The 13,820-nt window shown below is 39.5% G+C and overlaps 1 protein-coding gene across 2 annotated transcripts in view; it reads left to right on the forward strand.

Moving 5' to 3' along the window:
- The window catches only part of LOC125457879 (mucin-2-like), a 51,329-nt gene that overhangs the window by 25,720 nt on the left and 11,789 nt on the right, over window positions 1-13,820 (forward strand). For both annotated transcript variants that reach the window (XM_048542610.2, XM_059651133.1), the window contains exons 6-8: window positions 1,970-2,155; window positions 8,241-8,426; window positions 8,756-8,887. In XM_048542610.2, coding sequence (XP_048398567.1) covers window positions 1,970-2,155; window positions 8,241-8,426; window positions 8,756-8,887 — 504 coding nt within the window. The remainder of the gene's footprint in view (window positions 1-1,969; window positions 2,156-8,240; window positions 8,427-8,755; window positions 8,888-13,820) is intronic.

Raw genomic sequence — 13,820 nt, forward strand, 5'->3', positions numbered from 1 at the left:
CAAATCTTATTTATAAAACCTATTTCTTGCTTATGGTACAGAATGTTATACAACTTGCATATAATACTTTGATATATTTCATTGCAGCAAGTTTTAAAGATGTCAATGATTAGATCAATCAAATCATTAGTCTGCAAACCTGTCTAAAGATGACATCCATTCTTTTGACAAAATAGTGGCCAATATATGTTGCGATTTCAAAATGTTTGTGCTGATAAATTTGGACGGAAGTGAGTCTTACCAGTGTTCTACTGTAGATTCACTTAAACTGAAATTCAAGCTCAGTGACAAATGCTGGAACAGCTGTGATTGTTTGATTGGCAGAGCAGGCTTAAGGGGCCAAAAGGCCTCCTCCAGTTCCTACTTCTTGAGGCATTATGTACTTCTGGAAAACAACCATGATTGAAAAAAAACTTTTGAAACAAATCCAGCTGAAGACGTTCGGAAATATTAAAGGACTAAATGAGTAAGAAAGACACAATTTCAATGGGGAGATGGATAGGGACCATAGACAGACAATTTTATCAAATTATTTGTGCAGAAGACATGCTTGAGGTTTTAGATTTCTTGAAATGGTGTGTATCTCTAATGATGGGTTGGGTTTTACTTTCATATCCCACGTTTTGATGTGGACATTGGAAAGGTATGAGCAGGTGCATGTTAAATAGAACAAGGTGCAGCAAGGAATCATTGCAAAGCCCATCCCACGACACGAAGCATTTGTTGAAATACATACAGAAGCTTCTACACATCCAATGGGAGTAGACTCCTGATTATCAAGTGTTGTTAAGAGATGGATGCACTTGCTTCTAAGAAGATTATCTTTGCGTTAATAAGATGCTAACAACACTTCTGGTATCGTTAGTCTATGGAGGTCACCAGATTTAAGTGGTGGCGCCGTATTCCTAAATTGAAAATCTAGTTTATGACATGAAAGGACAATGACAGGTTTTGTTAACTTAAGACTGGTTCACTACTTTAACATTGGGTAAGACTATAAGATCAGAGGTTAATAAGAACCAGAAACAGAACTATGCCATTCAGTCACGGGATCCAGCTCTGTCATTCATTAGTCTCACGGTCAGTCCAACATTCCTAATGTCCACTTTCCTGCCTTTTCCTTGTAATCTTTGATTCTCCTACTCATCAGGAGTCTAATGATTTCAGCCTTAAATAAACAAAAGTATTCCACCCCGAAAGCTCTCTGTGGCAAGGTGTTTGAAAGACTCACAGTCCTCTGACAGAAGAAATTCCTCTTCGACTCTCTCTTAAATTTGCAACCTTTAATTGTGAGAATATGCCCTCTTGATTTAGGCCCACCCATGAGTGAAAGCATCCTCTCAGCAATGACCCTTTTAAGTCCCTGAAGAATCCTACATGCTTGGATGAGATCACCTCTCCTTCTTCTAAACTCCAATGAGTAAAATCCAAACCTGTTTAATCGTTGCTCATTAGACAATTCCCACGTTGGTAATATTGTAAAAAGGAGTATGTTCTCTTCTTATCTTGTACTGATCTGTGTGCCCCTAGAAAGGCTGCATTGCTTCAATACAACTGCCATTAGGTTGAAAAGGCCCAGTTGAAACTGTAGATAGGTTTGGGTGCAGGAATTTTTGCTGAATGTGGCAATGTGCCCAGCATCGATGCTAAACAAAGATCTGGACAATTTACTCACACATGAACTTCAGGCAGAACTTAAAACTAGTTTTCAGAGATAATGGGAACTGCAGATGCTGGAGAATCCGAGATAACAAAGTATGGAGCTGGATGAACACAGCAGGACAAGCAGCAACTTACAAGCTCAAAAGCTGATTTTTTTTTATTTTGTTCTTTCATAATTACATCAATACATTAAATACAAGAAAATGCCAAATACGGAAGTTTAAATATTTCTCAGATTTAACTTTATCATTTAAGTGAAATCAAAGGAAGATTCTTTAAATGCATGTATATGATTGTGTTGATATAGCTACAACAACTGCTCCGAACACAACTACTCCGGTTGGAACATCATCTACTCCTGCACAATTGACAACTACGGCAGGCTCTCCATCCATCCCAGGAGTAGCAACGACAGAGAACATCACTCAGCAATCAACAACAGAATCCACATCAAACTCAACAACAGGGAACAATCTCACAACAACAGCAAATAGTATGCTACTTTATGAGATGTTTTACACTGCATGTACTGGGACAAAATCAATCACTGCATGCTTTCCTGCAGAAATTGGGTGCACTCATACAGTATAATTTACCATATAGTTTATGTGTGCAACAATAAGTGTTTTCCAGATACTATGGTCGAAGCAATCATTATAATGATATGTAAAATTGTTCCTATGTAAGAAAAGGTAGTTCACTTCATTATGCATTATTACAGAGTCCAAATGGACTTTTCTTCTGCTGTTGGAACAACCACCTCAAGAACTGCAATAACAACTAAAAGTTCTTCCTTCCAACCAGTAACAAATACCTCACAAACCTCAGCATCATCGTTAGTTACACAAGAGCTACCAACTGGACAGAGCAGCACTCGATCATCAACGCCTCAGAACATGACAATCTCAACAGGTGTTCTCAATTCCACAGGACAAGGTAAATGTGAATATCAAATCTTATTTATAAAACCTATTTCTTGCTTATGGTACAGAATGTTATACAACTTTCATATAATACTTTAATATATGTCACTGCAGCAGGTTTTAAAGATGCCAATGATCAAATCAATCAAATCACTGGTCTCCAAATCTGTCTAAAGATGACATCAATTTCTTTTGACTGAATAGTGGCCAATATATTTTGCGATTTCAAAATGTTTGCGCTGATACATTTTGACAGAAGTGAGTCTTACCAGCGTTTTACTGTAGATTCACTTAAACTGAAATTCAAGTTCAGCTTCAAAACAGGCTGAAGAAGCATCAGTCTGTACAGTGAAAGCTCCATGAAAATGGAAAAATTAGGATGTGATGATACTCCCTATCCTGGATTTTACGACTAATAATTTCTGTTGTGATCCTTTGTATATATAATGCACTGATGAAAGGGTGAAGCGGTCCAGTTCCATTTCATTTCAGCAGTAATATTTGGTGAACGATATTTGGTTGTGGGATTTGGCAATTCCTTGGATCTTCCCAAATGAACTAGAAAATCAAAGAAATCAAATTTAATATTAATCTTTATGTCGATGGCTCATTTCAGAAAGGCCTTTTGCCAAATTAGTTAAACAGGCCAGCATTCTTTGAGAGGGAGGTGAGGCTTTTCTTCTCCAACTTTATGTTAGTGCTGACACACAGATGTTCTTTGAGAACCAGGAGATTCATAGGAAGCTTTGGGGTACCACTGTCGGCTTGGATCAGTGACAAAATCTATCCACACGTAGAAGGTAGAGACCTTAACGAAGGATGTTCAGGAAGATATCCCTGATGTAAAAACTAATACCTTAATGAGAAACAATGCAAAGAGCAGAAAGGGAAGTCAAGTGAGAGTAAAATAGAATTTGCACCACTCAGAAGGAGTATCGCTGCCATTGACATTGTCGGCATCAGGCACCACCGCATGGAACTGTGAATGAAATGGAAAAGAAATTTCAAACAGGACTACAAATATGGGACAGCTTTCGAACTCCTTGCTTCAGACAGATGTGGGGGTCAGAGCCCTTCTCTACATTTAAGATTGAGTTGATAGTCTTTTGTTCAATAAGAGGATCAAGGAGTTTTGGGAAAGAACAGGAAAGTAGACTTGACGAATGCTGGAACAGCCGCGATTGTTTGATTGGCAGAGCAGGCTCAAGGGACCAAAAGGCCTCCTCCAGTTCCTATTTCTTGCAGCATTATGTACTTCTGGAAAACAACCATGTTTGAAAAAAAAGTCTTTTGAAACAAATCCAGCTGAAGAAGGTGTTCGGAAATATTAAAGGTCTAAATGGGTAAGAAAGACACAATTTCAATGGGGAGATGGATAGGGACCATAGACAGAGAATTTTGTCAAAATATTTGGGTAGAAGACATACTTGAGGTTTTAGATTTCTTGAAATGGTGTGTATCTCCAATCATAGGGTGGGTTTTACTTTCATATCCCATGTTTTGATGTGTACACTGGAAAGGTATGTGCAGGTGCATGTTAAATAGAACAAGCTGCAGCAAGGAATCATTGCAATGCTCATCCCACGACAGGAAGCATTCGTTGAGATAGACACAGAAGCTTCTAACGCAGCCAATGGGAATAGAATCTTGATTATCAAGTGTTGTTAAGAGATGGGTTCATTGTTTCTTCTAAGATTATCTTTGTGTTGATAAGATGCTGACAACACTTCTGGTATCGTTAGTCTATGGATGTCACCAGATTTAAGTGGTGGCACCATATTTCTAAGTTGAAAATACAGTTTATGACATGACAGGATGATGACATGTTTTGTTAACTTAAGACTGATTCACTACATTAACACTGGTAAGACTATAAGAGCTGAGGTTAATAAGAAACAGAAACAGAACTAGATGTGGACTTCACCAGCTTCAAAATCTCCCCTTCCCCCACCGCATCCCAAAACCAGCCTAGTTCGTCCCCTCCCCCCACTGCACCATACAACCAGCCCAGCTCTTCCCCTCCACCCACTGCATCCCAAAACCAGTCCAACCTGTCTCTGCCTCCCTAACCTGTTCTTCCTCTCACCCATCCCTTCCTCCCACCCCAAGCTGCACCTCCATCTCCTACCTACTAACCTCATCCCACCTCCTTGACCTGTCCGTCTTCCCTGGACTGACCTATCCCCTCCCTACCTCCCCACCTATACTCTCCTCTCCACCTATCTTCTTTTCTCTCCATCTTCGGTCCGCCTCCCCCTCTCTCCCTATTTATTCCAGAACCCTCACCCCATCCCCCTCTCTGATGAAGGGTCTAGGCCCGAAACGTCAGCTTTTATGCTCCTGACATGCTGCTGGGCCTGCTGTGTTCATCCAGCCTCACATTTTATTATCTTGGATTCTCCAGCATCTGCAGTCCCCATTATCACAGAACTAGGCCATTCAGTCACGAGATCCAGCTCTGTCATTCATTAGACTCATGGTCGGTCCAACATTCCTAATGCCCACTTTCCTGCCTTTTGCTTGTAGTCTTTGATTCCCCTGCCCATCAGGAGTCTGACAATTTCAGCCATAAATAGACAAAAGTATTCCACCCCTGAAAGCTCTCTGTGGCAAGGTGTTTGAAAGACTCACAGTCCTCTGACAGAAGAAATTCCTCTTCAACTCTCTCTTAGATTTGCAACCTTTAATTGTGAGAATATGCCCTTTGCTGAATGTGGCAATGTGCACAGCATTGATGCAGAACAAAGATCTGGGCAATTTACTCACACATGGATATCAGGCAGATTGTAAAACCAGTTCTACTTTATTCTCTTATAATTACATCAATAACTTAAATACAGTAAAATGCCATCTATAGAAGTTTAAATATTTCTCAGACTTAATGTTAACATTTATGTGAAATCAAGGGAAAATTCTGTAAATGTATGGATACGATTGTGTTGATACAGCTACGACAACTGCTCCTAACACAGCTACTGTTGTTGGAACATCATCTACTCTTGTACAGCTAACAACCACAACAGCCTCTTCATCCACGCCAGGAGTAACAATGACAGAGAACATCACTGAGCAATCAGCAACAGAATCCACACCAAACTCAACAACAGGGAACAATCTCACAACAACAGCAAATAGGAAGCTACTTTATGAGGCGTTTTAGGCTGCATGTTATGGGACAAAATCAATCACTGCATGGTTTCCTGTAGAAATTGGGTGCACTCATATTGTCTGATTAACCGTACAGTTTATGTGGGCAACAATAGTTCTTTTCTGGATACTATTGTTGAAGCCACCATTATAATGATATATAAATTTGTTATTGTGTATGGAGTTCCCACACGTTCAGAAAAGGTAGCTCAGTTCATTCTGCACAATTATAGTGTATGTGTAAAATTACACATCTTATGGACTAAAGTTTGATGTATTTCACTGCAGCATGATTAAAACATGTCAGGGATTAGATCAAACAAAGCATGAGTCTTCAAACTCTTTTAAAATGACAACAATTTCTTTTGACAAAATAGTGACCAATATATGTTGTGATTTCAAATTATGTGCGCTGGTAAATTTTGACAGAAGTCAGTGTTAACAGGGTTGCATAGTAAATTCTGTAATTCCCTCCCCAATCGCATTGTGGGACAACCCACAGCAGGAGCAATGCAGCGGTTCAAGAAGATACCTCACCACCACCTTCTAAAGGGCAACTAGGGATAGGCAGGAGTGGAGGTGATGGCCTTTTTGCATTATCAATGGACTGTTAGTCCTGATAGCCAGATAATATCCGGGGATCCGGGCTCGAATCCCACTATGGCAGATGATGGAATTTTAATTCAATAAATAGCTGAAACGAAGAGTCTAATGATGACCATGAATCCATTGTTGCTTATTGGAAAATGTCATCTGGGTCACTAATGTCCCTTAGGGAAGGAAACTGCCACCCTTACCTGGTCTGTCCAACACGTGACTCCAGAACCACAGCAATGTGTTTCACTCGTAACCGCGCTCTAGGCAATTGTGGATGAGCAATGAATGCAGCTTGGCTAGCAATGCCCTCATCCCACGCAAGGAGGAGAACAAAAAGGAAGATGGATAGAGGGCATAGACAGAGAATTTTAAGATATATTTATGTAGAAGACACACTTGACGTTTTAAGATAACAAAGTGCGTAGCTGGATGAACACAGCAGGCCAAGCAGCATCTTAGGAGCACAAAAGCTGACATTTCGGTCCTAGGCCCTTCCTGAAATGTCAGCTTTTGTGCTCCAAAGATGCTGCTTGGCCTGCTGTGTTCATCCAGCTCCACACTTTGTACTCTCAGATTCTCCAGCATCTGCAGTTCCCATTATCTATACTTGACATTTTAGATTGCTTGAAATGGTGTGTATCTCTAATGATTAGCAGTGGCTTTACTTTCATATCCCATGTTTTGATGTGTACACTGGAAATGTATGTGCAGGTGCATGTTAAATTGAACAAGCTGCAGCAAGGAATCATTGTAATGCCCATCCCACGATAGGAGGCATTTGTTGAGATAGACACAGAAGCTTCTATGCAGCCAAAGAGAACAGAATCCTGATTATCAAGTGTTGTTAAGAGATGGGTGCAATGTTTCTTCTAAGATTATCTTTGGTTTGATAAGATGCTAACAACACATCTGGTATCGTTAGACTGTGGAGGTCACCGGATTTAAGTGGTGGCACCATATTCTAAGTTGAAAATCTAGTTTATGACATGATAGGAAGATGACAGGTTCTGTTGACTGAAGACTGGTTAACTACATTAACACTGGGTAAGACTATAAGAGCAGAAGTTGATAAGAAACAGACATGGAACGAGACCATTCAACCACCAGATCCAGCTCTGATGTTCATTAGACTCATGGTCAGTCCAACATTTCTAATGTCCACTTTCCTGACTTTTCCTTATAATCTTTGATTCCCCTATTGATGAAGAGTCCAACTATTTCAGCCGTAAATAAACAAAAGTATTCCGCCCCAGAAAGCTCTATGTAGCAAGGTGTTCAAAAGACTCACAAACCTCTGACAGAAGAAATTCCTCCTCAACTCAGTCTTAAATTTGCAACCTTTAATTCTGAGATTATGCCCTCTGGTCTTAGACCCACCCATGAGTAAAAGCATTCTCTCAGCATTTACCCTTTCAAGTCCCTGAAGAATCCTATATGCTTGGATGAGATACCTCTCCTTCTTCTAAACTCCATTGAGTAAAGTCTGAATCCGTTTAATCATTGCTCTTTGGACAGTTACCACGTTGGTCATATTGTATAAAGGAGTATGTTCTCTTCTTATCTTGTACTGACCTGTGTGCCCCTTGAAGAGCTGCATAGCTCCAAGTGATTGCACTTAAGATGAAAAGGCCCATTTGAAACAGTAGATAGGTTTGGGTGCAGAAATCTTTGCTGAATGTGGCAATATGCCCAGCATCGACGCTAAACAAAGATCTGGACAATTTACTCACTCATGAAATTCAGGCAGAATTAAAAGCAGTTCTATTTTGATATCTTATAATTACATCAATACCTTAAGGACAGGAAAGTGCCATTTTTTGAAGTTTAAATATTTCTCAGATTTAACGTTATCATTTAAGTGAAATCAAAGGAAGATTCTTTAAATGCATGTGTATGATTGTGTTGATATAGCTACAACAATTGCTCCGAACACAACTACTCCTGTTGGAACATCATCTACTCCTGCACAATTGACAACTACGGCAGGCTCTCCATCCATCCCAGGAGTAGCAACGACAGAGAACATCACTCAGCAATCAGCAACAGAATCCACATCAAACTCAACAACAGGGAACAATCTCACAACAACAGCAAATAGTATGCTACTTTATGAGATGTTTTACACTGCATGTACTGGTACAAAATCAATCACTGCATGCTTTCCTGCACAAATTGGGTGCACTCATACAGTATAATTTACCATATAGTTTATGTGTGCAACAATAAGTCTTTTCCAGATATTATTGTCGATGCAACTATTGTAATGATATGTAAAATTGTTCCTATGTATGAAGTGCCCACTCATTCAGAAAAGGTAGTTCACTTCATTATGCATTATTACAGAGTCCAAATGGACTTTTCTTCTGCTGTTGGAACAACCACCTCAAGAACTGCAATAACAACTAAAAGTTCTTCCTTCCAACCAGTAACAAATACCTCACAAACCTCAGCATCATCGTTAGTTACACAAGAGCTACCAACTGGACAGAGCAGCACTCGATCATCAACGCCTCAGAACATGACAATCTCAACAGGTGTTCTCAATTCCACAGGACAAGGTAAATGTGAATATCAAATCTTATTTATAAAACCTATTTCTTGCTTATGGTACAGAATGTTATACAACTTTCATATAATACTTTAATATATGTCACTGCAGCAGGTTTTAAAGATGCCAATGATCAAATCAATCAAATCACTAGTCTCCAAATCTGTCTAAAGATGACATCAATTTCTTTTGACAGAATAGTGGCCAATATATTTTGCGATTTCAAAATGTTTGCGCTGATACATTTTGACAGAAGTGAGTCTTACCAGTGTTTTACTGTAGATTCACTTAAACTGAAATTCAAGTTCAGCTTCAAAACAGGCTGAAGAAGCATCAGTCTGTACAGTGAAAGCTCCATGAAAATGGAAAAATTAGGATGTGATGATACTCCCTATCCTGGATTTTACGACTAATAATTTCTGTTGTGATCCTTTGTATATAATGCACTGATGAAAGGGTGAAGCGGTCCAGTTCCATTTCATTTCAGCAGTAATATTTGGTGAAAGATGGGCTGCTGAAACGAACTTCACTGTTGTGGGATTTGGCAATTTCTTGGATCTTCCCAAATGAACTAGAAAATTAAAGAAGTCAAATTTAATATTAATCTTTATGTCGATGGCTCATTTCAGAAAGGCCTTTTGCCAAATTAGTTAAACAGGCCAGCATTCTTTGAGAGGGAGGTGAGGCTTTTCTTCTCCAACTTTATGTTAGTGCTAACACACAGATGTTCTTTGAGAACCAGGAGATTCATAGAAAGCTTTGAGGTACAACTGTTGGCTTGGATAAGTGACAAAATCTATCCACACTTAGAAAGTTTAGTTTGCTGAGCAGTAACAATGGGAGAATATTGTTCTCCATTACATCTCACCACTTCCCAGTTGGACAGTTTGGGCTGCCACAAGGTGGAGCTGTTTAATCAAGGGGCGAGACGTATGGCTGATGCCCAATATATGTGTCACCACAAAGCAAAGTGTGCAGCAGGAAGACTTGAGAACAGCCTGGAAGCCATCTGAAATACTTAACTAATCACTTAAGCACCACATCCCACTGCCACTTGTGTTGAAAGTATGCTGGAAGCTGGTCTTGCCATGTGGGCATGTGTATATGCACATACATATGCACCCAAATACGAAACCCCTTTTCTCCCTGACTTGCCTTGGCAAACTCATGTCCCTGCTTCCTTTATACCTTCAACCCTTTCATTGATACTGCATCTAGGCTTCCTGTAGTGCTGGCAGTGAAACTGTTCCTGTGGTACAAGGATGAAAAGATTACTTCTGCCCACTTTCAATGGCAGAGGTAATGATGCACATTTTTGAATCTGATTCATAAACATTTCTACACCCTTGAATCTATGAGTCTAAATAATACCATGATCCAACAGTAACATTTGAAATGATCCACAATGAGTTGAACAAGTAATTAGGATGCTGCAAAATTCTGTGTAGCGAGTTAGAGAGGTATAACAATGAGCCAGTCCCAAGATTAGGCGATCACAATGTTATGGACCAAACCAAACCCCCTCAAAATGTGCAGTGGTTAGCACTGCAACTTCACAGCACCAGGGACCCGTGTTCGAATCCAGCCTCGGGTAACTGTCTGTATGGAGTTTGCACATTCGCCCCGTGTCTGCATGCGTTTCCTCCGGGTGCTTCGGTTTCCTCCCACAGTCCAAAGATGTGCAGGTTAGGTGGATTGGCCATGCTAAATTGCCCATAGTGTTCAGGGGTGTGTGGGTTATAAGGGGATGGGTTTGGGTGGGATGCTGCAAGGGTCGGTGTGGACTTGTTGGGCCAAAGGGCCTGTTTCCACACAGTAGGGAATCTAATCTAATATAAAATATTTTAAGGAGATAGCCTAGATCCAGACTTTTTCTAACTTTAAAGGTAAATGTAAGACATTGCATACCAGATGCAATTCAATTGGTCAAATGACTCAACTTTAAGCAAAGCACACTATTTTTACACTGCAATTAAAATACAGACTCACTAAAAATCCTGGTTAATTGGGAGCTTGACTCCACTCATTTAGGCTGCTTCTATTGTTCAAACTTTTAAAAAAACCCAAGGCCTCTCATGCTGTATACTTTATTGGCTTTGCGTAGACCACTCTTTCTTCCATAAAAAAGGACAAAATACATCTCTTAAAGTCACAGTATTGTCACACCAGCTGTTGCAACTATATACACATTCCTTCAATTGGCATAATGTAAGAAACAATCATCAATGGTTCTTTATTTCCCCAAGGAGTCTTCAAAGAACTTTCTCTGCAATTTTTCAACATTATAACGTCATTTCTTCATCAGCTCTCCAATGTCTGGACTATCTATTGAATGGAAAATCTTTGGCTCTAAATGCTATTATCAAAGCCACTGTGGGCTCCTGTAGCTACCCCAATCAAATTATTGCTCAATGTGCATTACACATATCCATGAATGGGCATTATGCCATCATCTCTGGACTTGAAAAGTATCCAAATAACCTGGAAGTGTAAGAGTTCTCAAAGATTTGAGCAACAGGTGAAGTAAGCTATGTGCTGTAGCAATGAGTGGTATTTTCCAATAATTGGAAGCTGCCAGCAAACCAAAATCATTGCTTGCCCACTGCGCAATTGAGAAATATAGTAAATGAATTGCAATGCCAGATATCCAGGCCGGTGGGCTGTATGTCCAATGGCTGATGTATCATTTTCTTCAGCATGTCATATCAACTTTTGTACTAACTGTAACCAACTAACGTCTGGTAGCAGAACTCAGAAAATATACAGTAGTTGGCACTTGCTGATCAGTCTGGAATTTATTGCTGAAGAAAGAGGTCTTTTTGAAGTTTTTCATTTTGCATTCATCAGGGCAATTTGCAAGAAATACCAATGCAATTTTTTTAAAAAATGTATAAGAATAGAGTACTGATTGGTTAGCAAGTGAACTCTGATTGGTGGAGACATTGTTATGGAGAATGTAATAGCTAATGATGACTAACAAAAAAAGAAACTGGGGATCTTTGTTCAAGTTTTAGGCAGGAAACTAGGAATTTCAGAGGAACAGAGGGATCTTGAGGTTCTTGTCCACAAATCCCTGAAGACAGTAAGATGGGTTAGTAGGTTGGTTGCCCATTGTGCCCTCAGTCTGAGATTCCTTCCTTGCTTCTCATATTTGCTTTTTCTCTTTTCTTCTGAACCTTCCATATTCAGCTTCATTCCCAATCTACTTACTATCTGATGCCCATTCTTCTACAACATGATTTCTATCTTTGTTGTCATCTAAAAATGTCTGGATTTGTTTCTTTCCCTACCTTTCCCTTTTGAAGGAATATATCTTAACTATGCCTGAACTATCTCCTTTTTCATGGTATCCCTTGTCCAGCTCCTGTTTCTCCTGCCATGTTTAGTTAAAGCCTATCCAGACAAGCTCATGGTGGTCGGAAGCATCTGTTCCTATGCTGTACTGTTATATATTGTTTGTTTTTGCCCCTTTGAAGTCTATTCTCTGCCAAATGACTATTCTTACTCTGGATTTACCAATGTCATTTTCTACTATCTTTCTTGTGTTACAATGATGACTGTCCCCTAAATGTTTTCCACTCACATTTAATCCACTTTAATTATGTCTTTGCCAAGCACCAGCTGTACCATTTGCTCCTTCCTTGTATATTGGACACATCCTGCTGTAGGATATTCTTCTGGGACACCATATAACAGCACTAGTCCCTCTGAGTCCCTTACATCGGCACTAGCCCAGTCTATACGAGTAACATCCTAATGATAACTATCGTATATCTCTCTATAATTTTCTTGCTGATTGCAAGCTCTTATTCCTTAGCTGAATAAATTCTGTCCTTTAATATGCTTAAACATTCTTGTCCTCCAATACTGCAATACTCTCTTAGCCAAAAATGATTCCTGCTTTTTTCTTTTCCTATCTCTTCTGAACACCTTGTAACCAGATCTACCATTCCTTCAGACAGATGTCATCATGATAACATCTTCATCCCATTTAGCAATCTGTGCCTGTGACGTCCCAATTTTATTCACTTTATGCATTTGCATACACGCAGTATAATCCTGATAACGATTCATAATTTTCTCCCTTATCTGACTCTACCTGTAAATTTTCTATTCTCTATTTTATGGCTATTGGCCTCTCCCAGCACTGTGCGCATCCTGCTGTTACTTTCCCTTTTCTCTCCTGTTTCCATGACCTTGCTGAGTACGTTTAAACCACACAAACAGCACTGATGTACCACTCTGCCAAGGGACTCAGTCCTGGCCCGGCTCTCAAGCAACCTCTCTGTCTTGTCCAGGTGCCATTGCCGCAGGCCCAATCCCAGTGTTCCCAGCATTTTAAAGCTCTCTCTCCTGCACAGTTTTTCCAGTCACACATTTATCTCTCTTATCTGCTATTTCTGTGCTCATTTGCAAGCCTCTTGATGCCACTTAATGTGTAACCTGTACAGTGAGCTTTTAATAAGTTTTCAATAACACAATTAGAAGCTCTCCATGTAGTTCCCAAACAGAGTACAAAAACTACAAAAGCAATAGTGGATCCATTCAGTTTCCATTCCACTGAAGTTAGAAAATTAAACTTGGGAAATAATTGTGTAATATTATTTAATTGATTTAGAAATTCAAATTTTACCAACATAGCATCCATAAGTTTTTTAATTGCAAATTTTACATTACAGATGAAAGTACATTGCAATCTGACTGTTTGCCATGGTTAGCCTAACCATATAATGTAATCTGGCATAATATTCCTAAGCAATGATGAAGTTTTTGAAGGAAAGATTGAACTTGTATTTCCAGATGTTGATGAATGTGAAACCAATACATCAACCTGTCAACAAGACTGCGTAAATACAATTATGGCTTCACACGCAGATGCTATCCAGGTTTCAGGCAAAACATGGTGAACAGGTCTCTTTGTGATGGAAGGAAATCTTCAAACT

The sequence above is a fragment of the Stegostoma tigrinum genome, chromosome 14 (assembly GCF_030684315.1).
Source record: "Stegostoma tigrinum isolate sSteTig4 chromosome 14, sSteTig4.hap1, whole genome shotgun sequence".
NCBI classification, from domain to species: domain Eukaryota; kingdom Metazoa; phylum Chordata; class Chondrichthyes; order Orectolobiformes; family Stegostomatidae; genus Stegostoma; species Stegostoma tigrinum.